At 50.0% G+C, this 23,278-nt stretch overlaps 1 protein-coding gene across 1 annotated transcript; it reads left to right on the forward strand.

The window, feature by feature from the left end:
- Positions 1-199: 199 nt before the first annotated feature.
- LOC122372292 (chromosome transmission fidelity protein 18 homolog) lies at positions 200-22,173 on the forward strand. The gene is made up of 21 exons (XM_043349327.1): positions 200-433; positions 3,322-3,573; positions 4,211-4,343; positions 4,714-4,843; positions 5,133-5,213; positions 5,452-5,622; positions 5,909-6,020; positions 6,218-6,361; positions 6,624-6,775; positions 7,113-7,309; positions 7,645-7,773; positions 8,030-8,149; positions 8,404-8,475; positions 8,767-8,878; positions 9,172-9,342; positions 9,755-9,904; positions 10,269-10,399; positions 10,611-10,725; positions 12,550-12,744; positions 17,308-17,371; positions 20,063-22,173. Exons 1-21 carry the CDS (start codon positions 334-336, stop codon positions 20,170-20,172), a joined length of 2,841 nt encoding a protein of 946 aa, XP_043205262.1. The 5' UTR covers positions 200-333; the 3' UTR covers positions 20,173-22,173.
- Positions 22,174-23,278: the final 1,105 nt, after the last annotated feature.

The following is a 23,278-nucleotide window of genomic DNA, read 5'->3' on the forward strand; positions in this document are numbered from 1 at the left end:
TATTTTTTATGTAGTGGATTCATTTGAGTTAGTATGCTGTTAACAGAAAAACAGGTTTTCAAGCACTATTTTTTATGTAACTAACCATAATATTGAAGCATATTTGATAAGAGTCAAACCATTTTGATGAAATGTTTTACTAATTCCCCTGTCCGTAGATATAAAATGACCTTGTCCGAGGATATGGCAGCTGGCGGCATTTTACATTTAGCGCGCACGCCGGAACCACTTGAATAAATTTGGTGTGAAAAAAGAGTTCTATTGAATTATTAATATTTTTCCTCATTTACCCTGTTATTAAGGTGTTTCCTTAATATTTGCCCTTCTGGCACCATGGACTATGACTATCCACCAGATGCTCCCGATTATGATGACTTGGAAGATCTCTTGGACGAGCTAGAACAGGAAAAGCAACTTGTGATCGATGATACAGGTATGAATCATTTATTTCAGATTGCAAAGTATGGCGGCACATATACTGCCTTGGGCGGCACAGTCAATGAGACACATTAGCTTGAGCTAGGGGTTAAATCTGCACCAGTCTGGCTGTTTTTATTTGGACCTTTCTCTGACGCCTGACGGGTAATTTGACGTCCATTTACAGGAGAGTTGCTCCTGGCTCCTGGTCCCCATCCTGTCCTGATCCCCCTCCCGGCTCCCCCCAGGCTACAGTTGAAGTCAGATCCTACCCCACGCCACACCTGATGAATCAGTCGGGGATGATACCTTAAGTGATGTGCGGACACTAGCCAAGCAATGCTTAGAACTGTTGCTATGATTTTTATTAATTACCACATGTGGTTTAAGCCAAAACTGCAATAAAATGTTAATTCTTCCCTGGCTGACCCGACTGTGTGTCCTGTGTATCATTTTTCAGACAATGTTGCACCAGGACAGTGGTTCAGCACAGTACCTATAGCAGTTGGGGGAGGTTTGGTCAATGGTTGTCATTTTTAGCACATGCCATTTTTGGCAACCATGTGCTAAAAATGACAACGCTATCAGCTATTTTTAGCAACGATGAAGCCGATTTCACTCCTCAGCGAGGAAATCACGATTTTGGAAATACAAGCACTGATTTTGGAAAAGAAGTGCTGCCACCTGGTGCAAGAAGAAGAAACCAGCTTTAATATGGCCGTTGTTTGTATGGTAGTCCAACGTTGAAGTATACCCTTTTTTGTGGCCCGAAGTTGGAACTTTAAATTGAAGCATCCGAAAATGATCGATATTGATCGAAATCATGATGTTGATGAAAAAAATAATATGTTAAGTTGAGAGAGGAGGCCATTTTATCCAGATGCGGTGGTTTACTTCTTGAAATTATTTTTGCTTACGACGACTGCCATGTAATGAGGGATAATTAGCAGCCGTCATTAGCAAAAATAATTTCAAGAAGTAAACTACTGCATCTGGATAAAATGGCCTCCTCTCTCAACTTAAAATATTATTTTTTTCATCAACATCATGTTTTCGATCAATATCGATCATTTTCGGATGCTTCAATTTTAAGTTCCAACTTCAGGCCACAAAACAAACTACCATACAAATAACAGGCATATTAAAGCTGGATTCTTCGTCTTGCACCAGGTGGCAGCACTTCTTTTCCAAAATCAGTGTTTATCTTTCCAAAATCTTCATTTCCTCGCTGAGGAGTGAAATCGGCCTCATCGTTGTCAAAAATAGCAGAATCGTTGTCATTTTTAGCACGTGTGACAAAAATAGCACGTGCTAAAAATAACAACGATTGACCAAACCTCCCCCGACTGATAGGTACCCTTATGGATGTTGACAAGTTTGTGTTGTGAGATTGCAAGCCAATAGGTACATTCTTTGTAGTCTGCCAGTTGCTGAGTGCCACATCATAGTTAGAATTTTGGATGTTGTTAACTCTGATTGCCTTAGTACATTTCCAGTGCACCTGACTGGTAGACCAGTTTGATTAATATATATTTAATCGGACCGCGTCCTCGGTATACCAGGTATTATTCGGTGTGCCTAGCCAAGGGTGTTTTAAATAATGCCCGAACGGAGTGAGGGCATTATTTTTCCTAAAATATTAACCGAACGAAGTGAGGCTAATATTTTCAAAAATAACACGAATGAAATGAGTGTTATTTTTGTATTTAATGCACGAGCCTGCGAGTGCATTAAATATAAACACCCTTGGCAAGGCACACCGAATAATGCCTGGTGTACCGAGGAGGCGGTCCGATTACATTTATTATAACGGCTTTGCGCCGTTCGTCGCTCAGCCCGTCTGTTTAAAAGGGCTACATTGAGGGATTGGGAAAAGAAACGGGGCTTGGTTTTCTTTTCGGGGAAACACTTGTTAATAACGAAGTGTGTACTGTTTAATCAAATTAATAGCGCCAATTAGGAAATGCAATAGTGGTATAAGTGGATTGCACAATGTCTCGCTCAGTCTCTTATATTCCTATGCAGGCCCTCTTGCAGTACTTGTAAAGAACTTATGCAGCCAGGGCCGCCTTCTGTGAGAACCGTATACTGAAAACGCGTATTTACAAGCTCTGGTCTATTCCATCATCTCTGTATCATGTTTGCCTGGGTATACCTACCAGACACTTGGCCTGCGCTGCGCCTATCTCAAGTGGCTACAGCCCATTCTGGGTCTTCCTTGTGTTGGTTGGAACACCTTCTGCTTCTCTATTCGCCAGTTCTTGGGAGAGCAAACTGCAGTTTTTTCTCGCTGTCTGTATGTACCATTCGTAACCATTTTCTGCATTAATGAGCATCACCTTTGAGTGATCGGACAAAGCAGTGGGCCTATGAGATTAAAAAAAAAAAAAATAAGAAGGCGTCTCAAAGCTCTCTTTGAATTTGATTTAGCTCTGTGTTGCCTTCGGTGCCTGTGTTGCCTTCAATCTCAATGCAGGCCAATATTTATTTTTTCAGCGAGCAGCTTCTTGTGAAACCATTCGGGCTCCACCAAGGAAAGAAAAAGTCTGATTAACAATATTATTCCCGGGATTAATTTCTGTTATACCGACGTTTTACTTAAAAAACTGAAATCACGCGCGCGTTTAGAGACAGTCCTCCGATGCTGCCAAAATTACTCGTGCTATCAAGATTTAACCATAATTTTTTAACATGCGTGAATGGCGCAAAGTCGTTATAATAAAATGTATCGAGATAGGGTGAAGATAAATTGGAAATAATGATAATGTATGCATATAGTTGGAATTGGTTTTGTACCTAGCTTAGATTCTCAGACTTCAGAGTGTGATGGTGATTGTGGTACATCACTGACTGAGTGGCCAAAGGTAATTATATCAAATGTAATGTTGTATCTTTTGTTCACAGACATACCTTCAGACATTGAGGATGATGGCCCACTGCCGTCCATTCCTCCAACGCAGGCCACTGCCGCCTCCCAGAGAACTGGGCTGCAGGGTTTGGGAACACAGTCCTCTGGCCGGTCTGCATCCCCAGCACCCGAAGATACAACACATCACAGGGTCACCAACGGTACAGAGGACTCTGCCAAAAGGCGGCTGGAGGAGAGCATCTTTGGAGACTTATCAGACCTAGACACTGAGCTTTCACAGCAGACTGGTGAGTAGTGATGGCAAGATGGGTGACAAGTGTGCTGTCCTAGTGGTTATTAGCCAATACCAATGCCTCAGATGCATGATAAAGGCTAACTTTGTTGAAAAAGGAGCTGAAAGCTTACAAAAATGGTAGGTAAGGACCCCGGCCGTGTCCATTTAGAGCTTCATGTGGAATTATCTTAGGTAGTGTGGTGCAAGCTATTGGTGGTTGGTACTATAATTTTCGGGAAGTCATCACAGTTGGATTTACATACCACATCACTGCATGAAAACCTGCTGCTGGTCTGCACCATGCTTGGTTGGCAGTTGGCCCTGTATTGGGTGCAACATCAAGTGGTTCTTTTGCAAACGACACCACAGATCCAACCATCGCTGTCCTACTTTCCCCCGCCAGCTCGCCAGTGATAATTTTACTGGAAGCTTTAGCGCATCGCAAGCAGATAGCGACCTGTCTTCCGGCTCTGGTAGGCCCCTTTCTCGCCAGTTACTTGCCAGCAGGCTGTAAAACGCGGACGAGTGACGTGGAGCTCCCTGGCCACGAACTCGCTTCCACCTAGTTACGGGACGGACGCCTTATCCATTAGGCCACACGGACGATGCATTACTGTTTGAGCAATATATGACGCCACTTCATGTTGCAGCTCCCAAGCGAACGAAGCTCTCGGCTAAACGGACGCCCGACGATGAGCACTATGATGACCTGATGGAGAGGATTCGCGCCAGTCGCGCCCTGCCGAAGGCGGAACAGTTCTCCGTCGTAAATGGTGTCGAGAGGTAGGTCATCACTCATAGTGAGAGCGCGACTGTTTTTCATCGCGAACGGTGCTGAGAGGTAGGCTAGCTGATGGTCATTCGTCATAGACCATCACTTTCATGATGGTATTTGCTGGTTTTCCTCTCTGACTCTTTTTCCCATGTTCCTCGTAAAACTGTAAATATATGCATCCGTTGTATTTATAGTAATATACAAACCGCTGTGTGTTGCTTCATGCGATCGTTTGGCTCGCTTGGCGTCTCGGTGATCTCAGTCATGGACATCGATACGGTATGTAGGGGTCTATGTTAAAGCCTAAGAAAATGTGTCTGCCATATCTCACTATCCCAGCAGCCTGTGACGGTATCGCGTGTGTGTGCCTCCCCTCAGGGTACCGGCTCCGGCGGCCAAACGGACGGTCGAAATCAGTTCTCGTGTACCGCTCACCGGTGCCTTCCAGAAGCTGACGTTTTCCGACGGCAGTCGGTACTTCCTCACGGTCCGCAGTCGCCAGCCGCAGGTACGCAATCATACGGTATGATGGGATCAACGGTAGCACACTGTACTTGGTTACACCGCTGGTAATTTTAGCACCGATCATTCTAGCTGTGCTACCTCTGACAGTATCGATAGCCTCGAGTGACCATCGTTTAATACCTACTGGAAAACGTGTGCCTGTTATGCGCTCGATTCGTGTGAGTTCGTGTGAGTTCGATTCGTGCTACACTTCAGCAATGTACAATTGTAGTTGTGGTGATCATACGCCGTCACTGACGGACTCCCTCTGACCGCTCCTCCGCCACCGACAGCCTCTGGCGAACCCCGTGTCGAGCCGCACCAGCCTGCTGTCCAGACCGCTGCAGGAGCTGAAGGATGAAGCGCGGCGACTGGTGAGTAGGTCAACGGTCACGGTCACCGGATGGCGTAACAGCCGATACATTCTGATAGCAATCACCCGATAAGCGGCTCGTTGGTGCATCTAGCTCAGAGATTTAGAGGTATCATTGAACCCAGGTCTGTGTTAATTCTCCTATAAGAGCTCAAATAAGGTGATGCTAATAAAGTTTGACTGTAATGTGCCCTGACAAAAGCACGACATGACCTTTGCAATGTGACCTGCGACCTCAGGAGGAGCGCCGTCAGCGTCTGCTCCAGGAGCGTGCCGTGCTGCAGAAGCTGGCCTCCTGGGACACAGACGCCGCCGACTCGGGAGTAGAGTCTGAGGACGAAACGGAGCGGAGTTCCCTCTGGGTGCAGCGCTTCCAGCCGCGTACCTACGTGGAGCTGCTCAGTGATGAGGTGAGGCACACACTGCAGCGTCGTTTTCCGATGGACGAGACGTGTGTGGGTTCGTTGTGGTCTAAAAAGACAAGCGAGTGAGTGACAAGCGAGTGACTCGCGTATGTGGTTATTACGATAGAGTTACGCACATCTGCGTGACAGCTATAATGAGATAGGGTTTGCTCTCTCGACAGTCTCGCTACAATATCTTTCCGTTTTCGTGTCCTATGCCTTTTCCATCTATGTGCTTTTAGATAAGGACCAAAATTGCACTGAACTTGACCTCGTTGTGGTCCTTTTTCAGACCATAAACCGCGGTCTCCTCCACTGGCTGAGGCTATGGGACAAGGCTGTCTTTGGACGAGACGTCATCATAAAACCGCCAAAGGAGGAGAAAAAGAAGCCAGATGGAAAGTGTAAGTCCCTTCATTGTTGTTAATCTCCACTGGATTAACACCTATGCCGAGCTAGCTGCTTTAAGTTGAATCACTACCTTTTTATTACGCTGCCTCTTAAGAAATAAGAAAGCTCTTAAGAAATGGAAGCTCGCCATCGTGTGTCCGCTATCTCTGTATGGTTTTGACGGACCTGTTTTCTGCCACCTCGCCGACAGTCAAGCCGTTCGTCCGTAAGCCGGCGTTTGAGATTGTGGAGGAACTGGACTCGACCAACCGTCCGAAGCAGAAGGTGGCACTGCTCTGCGGTCCGCCCGGTCTCGGCAAGACGACACTGGCGCACGTGCTGGCTAGGCACGCCGGTTAGTGCGGGCACGTTGAAAAAAAAACTGATTTTGTGGTCTGCTGGCTACAAATGGTGATGATAGTAGTTATTGGTCAACTGGATGTAGGTAGTGAAGTGGTCTCATCAGTTTTGCCTGGTTTGGCATTTCTCGTTCTCTATGCCACTCCATCCTTAAGCTATCTGAACTCTGCTCCGTCCTCCTCCCTCTTCAGGCTTTGGCCCTGGCTCTGCTTCCGCAGACTATATTTGACCGTTGCCCCGTCCCGCTCCTTCCACAGGCTACAGCGTGCTCGAGATGAACGCCTCGGACGACCGGAGTGTGACGGCGTTCCGGACGGCGCTCGAGTCGGCCACGCAGATGCGGCCCATGCTGGGCGCCGACCCGCGGCCCAACTGTCTGGTCATAGACGAGATCGACGGTGCTCCGGCGGTCAGTATTCGATTGGACTGGGAGATGGCAGGGCTGGTGGCTGGGGATGGGACGATGGTAGTGGTCGGGGTGCGTGACGTCTGGTCGGTGGACAGCTGCATTGGTAGGCTTTGTCTGGAGTTAAACACTATTTAATTCATACATTCGGTGCATCGTTGCACTCTTACATGAGTTACATGGACCTTTTTCTTGTTGTGACATATATGATTTTATTTTTGTGGCTTAACTTTTTGTCTATTACTGGCGCTTTGTAAAGGACCTGTGCCGCATTGATCGAATCCCCCTTCCCCGAGTTATAGCAGACAGGCTCGTCATGCCTTTCTCTGTGTTCTTTCAGCCGGCCATCAACCACCTAGTAGCGGCACTATCTGCCGGATCTGGCGACACCTCCAACAAAAAGAAAAAGAAGAGGGAGGGCCCGGCGCCGATCCACCGGCCTGTCATCTGTATCTGTAACGACCCCTATGTGCCGGCGCTGCGGCCACTCAGGCAGATGGCGCTGGTCATGACGTTTCCGCCCACAACCAGCGAAAGGTGAGTGTAAAGGGTACGGATCTCACTGTGCGATAAATGCCTCGCTCAGTTTCTTCAGGGAAGCTGAGTGCGGAAGGTTTCCGTTTCGTAATTAGGCAGGCTTTAAGACCCGGATTCTTGGGAATAAGCTATGTTATTGTGGTTAGTCAGATAAGTAGTAAGTGTCACGTTAACATTTTGATGTCAAATAGCCAACAACTCGATGTACTTGTGTCTTGTGACGTCTAGGACTAGGCTGAGCATAGCATACGTATTACGTATCTGAATTATATCAGTGAAATAGACTCACCAGCCGCTGGTTTAAGTATTCTGACTGTTGTGTGTCTTCTCGGCAGGCTGGCCAGCCGTCTGGCCGACATCTGCCGACGGAACGGGCTGAAGACCGATCTGGGTGCCCTGCTCAGTCTCTGTGAGAAGACACGAAATGATATCCGTTCCTGCCTCGGATTCCTGCAGTTTGTCAGGTGAGAATAATATGCCCAATTGGTGACAGGTAGTTCCGGACATCCCGGTCGCCTGCCATGAGACTTCACGTTACTTGGGCAGCGCACTGGCCTCCGGTGGCAGCCGGTCGGGACGTGTAGGGTACACGGAGAGTTACGGGTATCGCAGCCTGAACTCTGCCAACGGCCGTCGTAGGTAGTAGGTACCGTAATGTCCGAAGCTTGTGTGGTTCTCACTGGAGCATTGTGTGACGCTGTCCTTTTCGGCCGCCATCAGGAGCCGTCAGGAGCGACTAACACTGGACCAAGTACAGAGCTCCACGGTCGGCCAGAAGGACCACCACAAGAGCTTATTTGCCGCCTGGCAGGAGATCTTCAACATGCCGCGGCCACAGCGGTAGGTCGTCATACAAATTGTCCGTTCTTTGGTACGCCGGTGTGCGGCATCTGCTTACCGCGGTATCCGATCTGTGAAATTATTTGGTAAGTGAACTACGTTGCCACTTTGCACTCGTATTTTAACCCCTGCCGCCCTGTTCCTTTTTGCGACGTTAAATTACAGATATCTAGTTGATACTGTGTAGTCGATATAAGATTGTGGACTGCCTCTTCACTCCGTGTTCTTATTCGGATATGTGCTGCGTCTCCCAGGAAACACCTGGTGGTATCGGAGACGGACGGGTCGTCGCGACTGTCGGGCGACGGCACCAGTCTGTCAGAAAGGTGAGATGACCCTTTGAGTGACTGACCAGTGACGGGCTTTGACTGGGGGATGGGACATCGGCAGTTAGCAGGAAATCCACTAAATCCAGTGTTAAATACTTCAACGAAGCCTGTGGAGGGGTCTGATATATTTCATTCAAGGTTTAAGAGTGCATATTTTACCATTGTTCGTAAGTGATTGCTGATTTTACCAGCTTCCTCGAATATTAGCTTACCATATGAGGTGGGTCTGTCAGAGGAGCTGTGAGCTTCACAGCTTGGTGACTGGATTTTGTCGTCCCTGTCGTTCAGGTTCAGCAATATCTTGTCGGTGGTCACCTCCTGTGGTGAACACGAGAAACTGGCCCAGGGTTTGTTTGAGAACTACCTCAACGTCAAGATCAAGGACTCCACCCTGCAGTCGGTGAGTGGCCTCCAGTCAGTACGTTCTGGTGAAGAACACAAAATATGCCTGTGTGCATTAGTTTGTGTATACTCCTGTGTGTACCATGGCCTAACCCTGGTACAGAAAGCCCTCTATTTTTCTGTGGTGGCGCCAAATGTAGCCGCAGTCCCCTGAGGCCCAAATAGAAATGGTTTCTTATGGCTGACTAGGCGTAGGCTACCTTGAATTGTGATGGAACTTCTGCAATCTGTACCCAAATCCTACCGCTGCCTCTCTGTGTCATCGGACGTGTTTCTGCCCCCGACCGACAGGTGGCACTGGGTGTCGACTGGCTGTGTTTCGGGGACGAGCTGAACGCAGAGCTGCAGCACAGCCAAAACTACGTCCTGCTGCCGTACCAGTCGTACACGGGCGTGGCATTCCACCTGCTGTTCGCGACGCTGCAGAAGACGCGGCCCGCCTTCCCCCAGGCTGACTCTGAGGTCGGTATATGACGCAGGGTCGGGGCACGGGGGGGGGGGGCGGCGGCCTAGGGGAGGGGAGGGTGTGCAGCTGATAGGTCACACCAAGTGTCCCACGATGGAAACATCGGTAGTTAGTGGATCTGAACGCACGGATACAGCAGGAGTATGGCCGGGGACAGAAGGAATCGATAGTAGTTGCTCGTTTTTGTTTGTGGTAATTTTGCCTGTCTTGACGACAGATGAGACGATAAAACCGCAGTTTGTAGCCTGCACAGTGCAGCAGACGGGTGCACATTACCGCAAAGGTCACTGCAGTGTTTGCGATGATAAGCACCTTTGCAGCTGCAGAATTATTACGGCAATGCTCGCTCGTGTTATGTGAGCAGCCGTCACCCCATGCCTGACTACTAACTCCACCGGATTCCCACAGACCCGACAGAGGCACTCCAAGCTGAATAACCTGCTGGCGAGCATGATCTCAGAGATGTCACCGAGGACGCGGTGCTTCAACGGTCGGGCCAGCCTTGTGAAGGACGTGCTGCCCTACCTGCTGCAGGTGGCGGTGCCCAACCTGCGACCGGTACGTCAGTGCCGAACGATACGGTGTGGTGGTAGGCGGTACCGCGATAGGGATGGTGGGGCGGATAGGCTGAGGCAGCCGGAAATGGGATCGTCTGGTTTAGGAGGTAAACTCGGAACCTGATGTGGCTTGAACAGGGCAGGCTGAGATGACAGTGGAAAGTGCGAATCGGTAATTTTACGGCTTGAGATCGTAATGCAATCCATTTTGTTTTGTTTTTTCTTGAGTGTTCGACTAGGCCGTGGGCAGTTAAAATAGTGCTGTCAAGCAGAAAAAAATGAACGGTGCAATGTCACCAGGATGGTCATTGGAAGGTGTTTTATCTTACTTGGTGGGTCATGCAATGTGTTCTGTGTTTCGTCAGGTGAGCAGTCAGCTGCACACGCCCCGGGAAGAGGAGGAGCTGCGGCGCGTGCTGCACCTGATGGTGGCCTACAACCTCACCTACCGACAGCAGCGTGACGCAGAGGGACAGTACCAGTACCTGCTCGAGCCGTGAGTAACACACCCGTGAACCGCTTACAGCTTCTTTAAGTCTCTTGTTCTTACTCGTAGTCGTGTTTTTCATCAGCTTTTGAGATGTCACGTAATATGCGCTGTATCACAATAAGTCGGCAAATTCAATATTTAATTATTTATCCTGAGGACATTTTCGATCTTTGTAATTTCGACTTCCGATCCAAGCCTGTCTGTACTCGTTGCCCAGAAACATGGAGGAGCTGGTCTACTTTGGAGAGGAGCGTCCCCAGCGAGCCGCGCCGTACACCGTCAAACAGTTGATCGCTCGGGAGATCGAGCTGGAGAAGATGAGAAGGGCAGAGGTCAGGGTTGGCATTTTTGCCGGCAAAAACTAGTTTATGCCATTTGCCGGTTTAAACCGGTTTTAACCGGCAAAAAGTGGCAAAAACTGGCAAAAACTCAGAATATCACAATGCTATGCCTAGACATGATTTTGAACAGGAAACATTTTAAGGAGAATTCGGTGAAAGCTTTATGCTTTCAAACAGAAGTGACATTGACCATTGAAATGTTTCATACCTAACTCAGAAACATTTTCATGGGCTATCCATAAGGAGCTATTAAGATGTCTTTTGGGGGTAATAAATGAGCCAATGCAAGGGTGACTGGGTGAGTCCTGCACAATCAGAAGTGCGAAGAGGCATCTGCCATTGATATGCGCACGGCACCGCATGACACCCTACTTACCGAGGCCGCCTTGTCCCACTCTCCCCTTACATGGAAATACATTCCGTTGTGGATGTCTACCGACATGCATAATTGCATAGACATTTTAAGCAGGGATAAGTAATGAGGCAACTTCAGAATGTTAAGTGCATCTATATAACTACCAGAAATGCATTAAATGCATTTCTGTACATTTCAAATCCATTCCTAACTAGAAAAGTTGTAGGTTTGGCCATCTGATTTTTTGCCAGTTTTTGCCAGTTTTTGCCACCAGGGTTTCTGCCAGCCGGTTTAAACCGGTTAAAACCACTGGCAAAAACCAGTTTTTGCCACCCCCTGCCAACCCTGGCAGAGGTATGTTCTGGGGGAACCGGTCGGGGTGAACCATACGCGTCAGGCATATGGATGGTCGGGGGGGGGGGGCGGTATGCTGATCAATTTCGATGGGGTGGCCGCCTGCTTATCAGTGTATAGGCCACCCGATTCTGATGGGATGGACATAACACAACCTTCCCGGGGTCGGAATGAGCCTTGCATAGACCCACTCGGACTTACAAAAGCTCTTCCTGGTTATGAATAAACAGTACTGCGCATTTGGCTTTTCTTCATCGTCCTCATTCCCATTACTAATAAGTCATGGTGTAGCACAGTCAATCTTTGCGTTGTACATTCATGGGCAGTAGCAATATCTTGTTATTGATGTCAGCTTGGATCGCGGCCAATTGTAGCGCTAATGACCAGGCCCAATCAGGTGCACTAACTGTCCCCGCAGGAAAACCAATAACCTCCACGAATAGCGCGGTCGAATGCCAGGCACCAGTCATCTGGATTGTGTACACTATATAGTAATGTTCCAACATAACTTTGTCGTAAGCTGATAAATCTGGTAGTAGGAAGAGGAAAATAAACTTCGAACGTAGAATAACATGAATCAAAGTAAAAGTGTGCCGTATAACAACTGGCATGCATACTTCTGGCAACATGGAATATGATATCATTGCCGGTCGTTTTTGGGCGGGTCCGTTGGAGCAAGCGCTCGCCTGGATCGTCCGGAAAGGAAGTGGGGCTTGGATTTACAATGGCAATGCCTACTTTCTTGCGTACATCAGTCAGTCATTTGGGACCCGGAGCCTACAAACAGCTATTTCAAAATCCAGAAAGACGGGCTCTGTCTACATTCCGAGTCAGACGATATATGAGAAGAAAGTGGCATGTCAAAAAAGAGTTACAATAAAATATTGATATTTATTTTTAGTTCACTGCTAGCTTAGCTCTACGAATATGTTTACACATAATGTAGAAAGTGTTTAGACGCTTAAATATCCGCAACATTACATTCCACGTCACTCCCTTTTGCCGGTATATTTAAACAGTTGCCACAAATGTCTGTAACGTTGTAGCTCTAACGTCACTGAAAACTTCGACCATGACTTGAGTGTGTTTCTACGTTGTGCCGTCAGGCGGCGCTGGTGGGCACGGACGACCGGCGGGGCCGCGGTGTCCGGGAGACTGCCCCACCCCCAGCTCCGGAGCGGGCCGAGCCTGCCGCACCGGCGGCCGAGCCGACCGGCCCGGCGCCGGCCGCGGTCCCTAACCACCTGAGACAGCTGCAGGCCAAGCCGCTGGCTGAGAGGGCCGTGGCTGACGACAATGTGGTGAGTGGGAACGGAGAAAGGGAGCGATACAGGGAGAGGAGGGGTACTGCAGGAGATGGTGGGCAGGTGACGGTAACTGGTGACACAGATGGACGGACACAGATACGGACGAAGACAGATGGGTGAGATGGGCACAACCTATAAGCGATGTGGCTCAGGATGAGACGAGCGAATGGACTCGGGAAGGAAGGTATTAGAATAAAGTAAGAGAATAATTACGGAGCGAGCGAAGCGAGCGTAGTCTTTCCTTAGATTAACGGAAATTTCCGAGTATGAGCGGCCGGCCGGCCGGCCGGCCGTGCGGACGCTTTTGCGAGGCTTATATCTCAGCAACCACTTGACCGATTTACACGGGGTAATTTTTGTAGGGTAGCTTCATTCCTTCTACCAAGTATTGGACTATTCCCGATGCATGTGGGTGACCCCTTATGCACGTGCCACGCGCAAAACGAAGAGGTGTCAGTTTTGTAATTGTTGCAATATCTCGGTAACTACTTGGCCGATTGCGCTGAAAGTTGGCATGTAGGTAGGCACCCACTAGGCACTGCATATCCATGTGCCAGAGTTGGGGTGCTGCTGCACGTGCGCACGTGCAGGGGTCGTTTCCAGATCTCGAGAACGGCTGGACCGATGGCGCTCAAATTTGGTACACGGTTAGGGACCAGTTAGTAGGGTGCCGTGCATAAGTCAGTTGGGACCCATTCTGCACGTGCGCACGTGCAGGGTGCCGCTTCCAGATCTCGAGAACGGCTGGGCCGATTGTGCTCAAATTCGGCACATCGCTAGAGACCGGTTAGTAAGGTGCCGTGCACAAGTCAGTTGGAGGTACCCCCTCGCAATTTCGCACGTGCAAGGCCCACCCTCTCGCTCGCTCCGTTAGTCGCCACAAAAGGCGTTATACTGGTTACGGAGCGAGCGAAGCGAGCGGAGTCTTACGTAGAATAACGGAAATTTCTGAGTATGAGCGGCCGGCCGGCCGTGGTCACGATTCTACGACGCTTATATCTCAGCAACCACTTGACCGATTTACATGCGGTAATTTTTGTAGGGTAGCTTCATTCCTTCTACCAAGTATTGGACTATTCCCGATACATATGGGTGACCCCTTATGCACGTGCCACGTGCAAAACGAAGAGGTGTCACTTTTGCAATTGTTGCAATATCTCGGTAACTACTGGGCCGATTGTGCTGAAAGTTGGCATGTAGGTAGGCACCCACTAGGCAATGCATATCCATGTGCCAGAGTTGGGGTGCTGCTGCACGTGCGCACGTGCAGGGGTCGTTTCCAGATCTCGAGAACGGTTCGACCGATTGCGCTCATATTTGGTACACAGTTAGGGACCGGTTAGTAGGGTGCATTGCACAAGTCAGTTGGGACCCATTTTGCACGTGCGCACGTGCAGGGTGCCGCTTCCAGATCTCGAGAACGGCTGGGCCGATTGTTCCCAAATTTGACACATCGCTAGAGACCGGTTAGTAGGGTGCCGTGCACAAGTCAGTTGGGGGTACCCTCTCGCAATTTTGCACGTGCAAGGCCCACTCTCTCGCTCGCTCCGTTAGTCGCCCCAAAGGGCGTTATACTGGTTTATTAGTAATAGATTAGCACTTGCAACTGTTCCATAACACTCACAAACAATATTATTCATAAAGTAGAATGGAAGTTAGCACGTCTAATCGTCTCAACAGTCTAGCCTTACACCCCCGCTTCCGCAATCCGGGAACATTCATCCCTCCTCTTCCTCCATTCTCCCCCTCCACCCCCGCCCCCCTTCGGTTTGGGTCAGGTAGTATCCAGCTATACCGACCACATCTATAATTGCTGATGGACGAGGAGTCCATAGTCGACCATTAGCCAGGGGGCATACGTGCCTGACCAATATACCGGTGCGTGCATGTTGTAGATATGTGCTGTTTGTTGATTGTATTGGAGAGGTGAATATCATAAATTACGAATTGCATTGTGGGCTATTCCTGTGACAGGCACCAATCTTAGCGATGGTCGCCACTAACAATTAGCAATATTGGATGCTATACAACCATCGTAGCATGGCAGTAAACACCGCACGGCTTGTGAGCCTTTATGTTCCTTCAATGCCACTGTAGCGGGGTAGCTATTGTTTGCTGTAATCAGACTGGAGCCCTATGCGTTGCTCTAGTCGACGGCACGCCCTACACGTTTTGTCCACTACCATTGTGTCAGCTGCCGCCGCTCGTGCTCGCTGTCATCAGTCCTGTGTCCCTCTGTATGTGCACATCCATTTACATGTTGGCTCGTCAGTCTGCTGCTGTCTTTCCCAGTGTCGATGTTTGCAGTTATTCTCTGACATATCTGTATATTTGCGACGTTATTCATGCGTATGAGTGTGTAACTCGTTCGCTCTTCCTCTGCGTTTTCGCGCATGGATCCGTCCATTCCTCCGCTCGCTGATTCGTGCGTCGGCTTACTAGCCCGTCCGTCCGTTCATCCGTCCGTCCTTCCGTCCGTCTGTCTCTGTCCGTCCATCCGTCTGTCCGTCCGTCCGTCCGTCCGTCCAGCCGTCCAGCCGTCCGTCCGTCCGTCCGTCCGTCCGTCCATCCGTCCCTCTGCCGGTGTGTGTTTGGAGAGAGTAGAGAGGAGGAGGAGCCTCACTGGACGACCCAACCGTACGTCAGCTGCCGATTGACGAGACGACCGCACCGGGCGGCCCCGCTTGGTCGTTAGTGCGAGGACGGCTGGCGGTCGGTGGATCGCTCGCGCGGTCGGCTGGTCGGTCGGTCGGTCGGTGGGTCGGGCAGTCGCTCCCTCCCCGACCCCGGCCGTTGAGCCAGGTCGTGCCGTCGCCCAGCACGCTTGACGTGCTTGGCTGGTCGGGGTGGGACTAGAAACGATGCACACCTGTCCAAGGCCGGGTCGATGTTTGACTTTTTGTCGATCACGTCAAAGGTAAACACGAGGTTCGGTAGGAAGCATTTCGTGGCTGGATATCATGATAGGTGAATGAAGTATGGCTTCTGGCACGGAGTGGACCGGTGTTTTGACTTCTTGTCGATCATAAGCAGGGAAAAAATGGTTCGATAGTATGATTTCCAGTCAGAATATCATGGTATGTGAGGCTAGCACGCTGGTGCAACAGTAATTCTAGCTGACATTTGGTGCACAAGAGGCATCAGGCGAAGAACGGCTTGTTTTTATCATATTGTTCTTTTTTCGTCGACGTTTCATCCCAAGATTACTAGAACATACTTCGTCCCACGTCTAGGCTCGTGACTGAGAGCGAAATGCACCAGTCGTCTCCAGTGGCCTTTCATGTCCGCCTGCTTTTGTACGCCTATCTCAGTGCTGTACAGAACAAAATCCGTGACGCGATCCTTCGATCTCTTTCACGATGACCAGTAGATCTGTTTCGTTCATAAGTGTGGATCAGACGTGCGGTCGTGTGCCTGTGATTGGTGTCATTGCCCTCCGGTTTCGCATCGATTATCACTCTCCACTCGTACTCCTCACTGCCGACAGCCGATGCCGACACCGATTGACTTTTGGCCGTGACCTGACGAATCGTTGGGGCTCCGATTAGCTTTCAGCCGTGACCTGACGGTTTGCCTGGACTCAGCACTGATGTACATTTGATTGAGACCTCCCTGAGCTCGGCACCGATTGACCTTTATCCATGACCTGACGAGCCGTCAGAGCTTTCTTTCTTTCTATTCTTTGATGACCTTCGGTCGTGACCTGACGGTTTGACCGAGCTCAGCACGAATGGACCCCTTTCCGCGACCCGACGACCCGCCTGAGCTCAGCACCGATTGACCTTTCGCCATGACCCGGCTGACCCGTCGGCTGAGACTGTCTGAGCCCGCGGCGACTATCATCGCCGACGGCGGGATGTCGTTGACGACGATAGATCGTCCGGTAACGGCCCTCGGACGATATCGGCGAAATGAGCCGCCGTTCGGCGGCCGGGCCGGTCAATTGGCGCAATGTCCGACACCGGGTCGGATTTCACCGCCTCATGGTCTCACTCTGATGCTCCGATGGCGGCTGATCTTTGCGGACGGTTTGGTTTCCGATATTGTTGTGTTCAAGCGAAGTGACTGAGCTGATGATACCGTTGCTAGAGAAGCGTTATGGTCGCAAAATGACCATTGCAGTCGTTGCACTCCATAGCCCCATAAGCAAGAAAACAAAACGTTGCTAGCGATGTGATAGATGTGCTACATGGATTGTTTGCACTGGTCCTGCCTCCATTTCGTATTCCGTGTAAAGGAGAATTTCATGTCTTCGCTGGCTTCTGAGGGATTTGTATTACAGTTTTACCAGCAATCTCGTCCCACTGAATCTTGTTATGCCGACTGAGTCAACGACTGTCCTGATTATACGGCTAGCTGTTCCATTGTCTGTTTACCCTATTGTCAATGTAGCTATCCATTGACTGCATCTCTGTCTCAGTGTCCTACTGGGATGCCTGTCTTATCAACTATCCCACTGCCGTCCCCTCCCCCCCCCCCCCCACACACACACGCACTGCCACAGTCCCACCTGTTTGCCTGCGGCTGTTTGGCTAACCGTCGTCCGGTGTTTTACAGCTGCCGCGGGATTTCTTCGGTCGTGTGATCCAGCCGAAGCCGCAGAAAGAGACTCCCGCAGACGGTACGTTCAGAAGGAATGGGGTCCTGGCCAGATCGGTAGCAGTTGGGGTTTGGGGTAGCGGGGGCCGCTGGCGCGGTTGTGTCATCGCGGAAAAATGCAAAAAGAAAGATGAAAAAATGTTTTACTTCAACCTCCCCTGACCAGTGACCTCTAGAGTGACAAATGATCACGATTCCAGATCTGAGATCGCAAACGGAAAGCGTCTCAGGCTCATCGAAGCTACGGTCCATGTACCGTTTCGTCCGCCTCTAGCTAAACCATGGACAATATTCTGGGCTCGCACAGTCCTGTCCAGTGTCCATCTCCAGCTAAAACCATGGACAATATACTGGACCCGCGCAGCGCTGTCCATCTCCGACCCCTCATCCATCTTCATAAGGTCACCGAGGCGCGCCGTGGCGGCCTGCTGTGCGGCCGGCAGTCCTCGGAGCGGTCTCACGCTCGGGCGCCCGGCGCTGTCGGAGTGCCGTCGGTCGTTTTAGGCCGGCGATGGCCCGCTCGCCCGTACCGACCCGGCCCGGACCGGATGTAATAGCCCACCGTGGACAGACGCCGACCGCCCCGTCCGGATAGCCGCCGAGCTGAGCGACATTTATGTCGAAATCATGACCGTCCTGGGCTTGATGCCCGCTCACTGGTCCAAGATAGTGACGTATGGCGTCGTCCGGTACGCTGGGGACGCCAGCCGTGACGTAGCTCGGTGTGACGTCTGGCTGACGTGGCGGTCGTGATGACGTTTGATGGTGGTGTTTCTGTCCTGTGTCTGTGACCGTCGGTATGACTGGCTCTGTGTTGCATCTTACACTGTCCAGCTGACATTGACCCTGTCTCTGTGCAAGAGACCGTCGCGGTGACAGTGGCCATGTGTCTTATATGTCGCAGTCGGTATGGCATTGCCCTTCGCTCTGTCGGCCGGCAGAGGGAGGCCCAGAGGCGGGGGGAGGGCAGGAGTCGTGCCGGCCTTGTCGGCCGGACGGTTAGCCGGTCGGTTGGTTCATTAACAGACACCGTATCGATCCGACACGGTGGGCATCCTCCTGCGTATCATAGCGATAAAGTCGGTGCATACAGCCTGCGTCTAATGGAGCTGGACCGGGACCAGGTGCCGTCTGCACATACGAAGACCGCCGGGTCTCCAGTGAGCAGACTCCCTTCTTTATTGTGCCAGCCGGGCGGCCGGCGCTCCGTTTTACGCTGTGAGCCGCGGGAGGCCGCCCGGTAGACAGAGACTAACGGTACCACGTATTGGGCCGGACGGCTCATCTGTAGTGGCCCCTGGTCCGCGCAGGGATGCTGCCGACCGGCTGGGGAAGCGCCAGGGGCGGCGCTGGCCAGACGGCACCTCTACATCTCTGATCCGCGCCCCGGCTCAAAGGCCATCTCCCGAATAGCCAATCGAAGCGCGCAATCTAGCCGGGCTGGCCCACCTTAGTTATACTGTAAAGGGTGGGTGGTCCGGGGAACTCCTAGGTAGTTGTTCAGGATACATTTTCCATGAGAATGAAATGGAATTAGGGTTGTGTTAAGAATTGAAAAGTACGATTGCCTCCTCAGAATGTCTTAGTCAGTTTTAGAAACATTGTTATTAATTCGCAAAATAATGGCTTAACCCTCGCATGTGTGCGGCGTTTGCCAGCTTCTAATGTGTAGGGGGGGGGGGGGGTCGGTTGGACCCCCCTTGCCGTTTGGCCCCTGATCGAGCTAGAGCTTCGCGGAAAAAACGAGCGTGTTGCCCGTGACGAGAGGAAGCCGATGATACCCAATTTTAAGGTCCTAGGTCATTGGTTGACCTTCCAGGTCAGGTCAATGACCCAAAGTCGGGAAAATCGGAACCTTTTAGAAAGTCGTAAAGTGTGGCTGCTAAGGGGTTTTTCGGGGTGCTGATCACGAATATCGTGTTAGTTTTGATCACAGATGATGTCTTGAAGCATTTAGACCAGGTCGGGTCAGGTCAGGTCAGGTCAACCAGTAGGCGTCGTGACGGGTATTCGTAGTACGTGTCAACCGCCTCTGACAGCTTCGTAACATGTTACGAAGTCACCAAAACTACTTCGTAAATGTTCAAATGGTTGCTAAATTCGAATTCAGCTCCAAAAACTAGCCTAGAAACATGTAAAACTCGAAAAAGTGACCCGAGGTCACCCGAGGTCACCAAAGGTCAATGACCTGACCTGACCTTCAGGTGACCTTGACACACACGGGAGTAACATCAAATAACATGTTTGAACGTTTGAAACCACGAAAAGCTTGCAAACACGCGGCTAGTGCGAGCCGACATACGCGAAATCGCGATTCCGGCCAAACATGGTCTCGGAAAAGAGGTCACAGGTCAAAGGTCATTTGGGTCAGGGTCATGAAATTTTCAGGGTAGGTGTAAAATTGATCAATGCGAGGGTACTGAAAGTTTCGTCGCGATCGGCCGCTTTTTACGCGAGTTATTCGCGAAAAACCATGGGGGGGTCCATCCGACCCCCCCCCCCCCTACACATGCGAGGGTTAATGGACCTTGCTTCAGTACCCCTGCTTTCTTTAAACCAGTCCCGACTTTACTGTCAACATCGGGTGCCGCAAGCCGGCTAATAAAGTTCGGCCATGGTTCGGACAACATTTTTCGTATATAATTTGCTTGATTTTTCTTTCACTGGCCGCACCTCAGCCATCATTGACCGTGTCCACTCTGTCTACTCGCAGACGAGGCGCCCGACTCTGGCCATCTTCTCCGCACGGACGTCTGGTACCACTTCAAGGAGGGCTACAACAATGCCGTCCGGCGCACCGTCCGCGTGCAGGACCTCGCCTGACCGACCCGTCCTGGGTCAGTTGGGGTGGCCCCGCCCGGCGGAGGCGGCGGCGGCACTGTGCCCGTTCGACCCGCCCCGTCCCGTCACGGTTCGTTGTGAATCGGTCAGTCGGGGCGGCTGGCGCACAGTGGGCCAGGCGCATCAAAAAAGCGGAATTAAGTCGAAAATCAACTTCGGTGAAATTCCTGTAATTATGGGATAGAGTATTGTAAAAATGTCCAAAGTTTCCGAATAAGCAAGTTTCCTTTCCCCAATGTCAAGGCAGATAATGCTATAACGTCGCAAAGTAGGACTTACCGACTGGAGATGGAAATGACTGCTGTGTACCATATTCCGTTCCCCCGATTCAAAAGCTCTCAGCGTAAAATCATTTAAGTTATTCCGTACAAAATAGCTTTAAAAAAACAGCCGGTATTTCTGCGCATGTTTCTCGTACTCAAGTTCCCGGGAACTATTTAATGCTTACTAGTAGCGGTGGGGTTTATAGTGCCGGTTCGGAACCGTGGTAGTGCAACGACGCAATGAATTTATATAAGGATATAAAGAAAACGTCACCGAACAACACGAAGATATTTGCTGCCTGACTTTCCTCAAGGTGTATAGCTTGCTGCCCAATGCAAATATTTTGCGCATTTTTGCGCGAAATGGACAAATAAAGGTTTAACCCTCGCCGGCATAGGCCGTTTTGCATCCCTCGACGGCACAGGGGGATGCGACACTCCTCGCGTTTGGCCCCTAATTGAGCTAGAGCCTCGCGGAAAAAACCATCGTGTAGGTCGTCACGAGACGAAGCCAACGGTACCCGGTTTTAAGGTCATAGGTCAAATGGTGACCTCTGAGGTCAGGTCAATGGCCGAAAGTCTGCTAAGGGGTTTTTCGGGACGCTGATCACGAATATCATGTTAGTTTTGATCACAGATGATGTCTTCATGCATTTAGGCCAGGTCGGGTCAGCTCAGGTCCGGTCAACCAGTATGGGTCCTGCCGGGTATTCGTAGTAGGTGTCAACCCGCCTCTGACAGCTTCGTAACATGTTACGAAGACACCAAAACTACTTCGTAAATGTTCAAATGGTTCCTAAATTCGAATTCAGCTCCAAAAACTAGCCCAGAAACATGTAAAACTCGAAAAAGTGAACCGAGGTCATCGAAGGTCAATGACCTGACCTGACCTTCAGGTGACCTTTACACCCACCCTAATGTATGGGACCAACATCATATCACATGTTTGAACGCTTGAAACCACGAAAAGACTGCAAACGCGCGGCCAATGCGGCATAGTGCCCGCCTGTCCCAGGCATATGTGCAGCGCAGAAATTAAATAATGACGTCATAGGTCAGTGACCTAGCGTAACCAATCAAATTTGAAAATGGATATCGGATTCGGCTTTAGCATGATATTTTACCCTGTAACGAATCATTTTTGGCACCGCAGCTGTGCTCATTGATTTAATTCCGCTTTTTTGAAGCGCCTGGCCCACTGTGTGGCGGGAGGACGGGAAGGTGGCCGTCTGGTGCGGGTTGGGGCTCAGTTGTGAGCGTTGCCAGGGGGATCACTGTAGGGGAGGGCCGAGGGTCACGGGGGAAGGGATGGAGGCACAGGGGCCGAATCCCAGCAGCAGCTGTTCAGGCTAGACGTCTTGTAAAAGTGGCAGGAAGTGTCTGATATGTGTTGAGTATGGGAGGGGGAGGGTCGTGAGCTCGTGTTTGAAGTGTCTGATTCTGCGCCGTCTGGATTAGGGTGGCTGCTGTGTCGATACTGATAGTGCTTTGTTCTAATGCTGGCCATCACACTGTGGCTAATGCAGCCGATGTCAGATCTTTCCCCGAAACAGCGAATCGCGATGGTTAAACGCTCCGTAATGGCTACACCCACGAATGCCAAATATTCCCTTCACGTCTTTTGAACTGTGAGGGTTTTCCCGTTGCCTCGTTTAATGATGTTTTGATGAATATGTGAAATACTAGAACTGTTGCTATTTAGAATACACCTGTATTTGTATTTTGTCCTTTTGTGTTACGAAGTAAAAATAATATCATTATCTACCGTGCTCCTAAACGTACCCTACAAATTAGGTGTGCAATGCAGAGGATAGCACGCGCCACGTGCAACGGAGAGGGCACTTTTATTTGAAAAATTTCGGTTTTTGGCGGATTTTGGAATTGATTGTATTTTTAGGTGACCGTTAAACAGAGCGAGTTGGAACAACGCCTGTTGGCAAGAGAAATGTACCGCCTATCATATAAAAATTGTGAAAAGCTGATTGATCCAAATCAAGGTGGTACAAATCACGGGAGAAAATGGCGTTTGTCAATTTTGTGCCACTTTGTTCAACAAAATGGTTTTGCTCCATGATCTGATACATCTGGCAAATAAAAATGACACCGTTGGAAAGAGCATTCAATTTTGTCCAAGGTTCAGTCTGCATTTTTGCATGATGAGCAACAGTATTCTTAAAAATGTAAATGTTCCAAACCATTGCATCGTCATTTTTAGCAAAATTTATCGATGGCCCTCAAAAGACTTCACGCCAGTTTCCGAATCATTCTAAAGTAGTAGAACGCATGATAATACGACACGGGCACCTCGATGCGATGTATCTTTTTTATTACAAAATGTTTGGCCGTCAAAAAGCAATCGAACGAAATGGATACCAGCCAAATCGACACAGACCAACCCAATACCCACGGGTCAAAAATAACCCTTCTTCGCATTGCGGAGCACGCGGGTAACCCTAGTATCAACTAACTTCGTGATGGGAAGAAATTCAACCAAAATTAAGATCTGGCATGCGCAGGTGCTGGTGCAGCGCGGTTGTCTCATAGTTAAGACGTTTAATTGGCTTTATTTTAGTAATTTATCGCATATGAACTCGCATCTCATATAGAAGGAGCTCCAACTCTGAAACTTAAAACCTAGAACAACACTAGGGATGATGTACGTCGAGCGCAAAATTTTGAGCACGCATGTGTCTGAAGGCAATTAGTTACGGTAGCTAAAAGCATAGGCGTCGCCAGAGATTGTCGGTTGGGGGGGCAAAATCAACTTTTGTGTCAAAACTTGCCTTTCCCCAGTCTTAACTCACTCGTTTTACATATCATTCGAC

Source organism: Amphibalanus amphitrite, unplaced genomic scaffold (genome assembly GCF_019059575.1).
Source record: "Amphibalanus amphitrite isolate SeventyFive unplaced genomic scaffold, NRLGWU_Aamphi_draft 001341F_arrow, whole genome shotgun sequence".
Taxonomy (NCBI): domain Eukaryota; kingdom Metazoa; phylum Arthropoda; class Thecostraca; order Balanomorpha; family Balanidae; genus Amphibalanus; species Amphibalanus amphitrite.

Coding starts and splice junctions, on each gene's coding strand:
- LOC122372292 (XM_043349327.1), top strand. CDS start 334: ATGGACTATGACTATCCACCAGATGCTCCCGATTATGATGACTTGGAA. Junction 4,344..4,713: donor GTCGTAAATGGTGTCGAGAG/GTAGGTCATCAC, acceptor GCCTCCCCTCAG/GGTACCGGCTCCGGCGGCCA. Junction 9,905..10,268: donor CGGTGCCCAACCTGCGACCG/GTACGTCAGTGC, acceptor GTGTTTCGTCAG/GTGAGCAGTCAGCTGCACAC.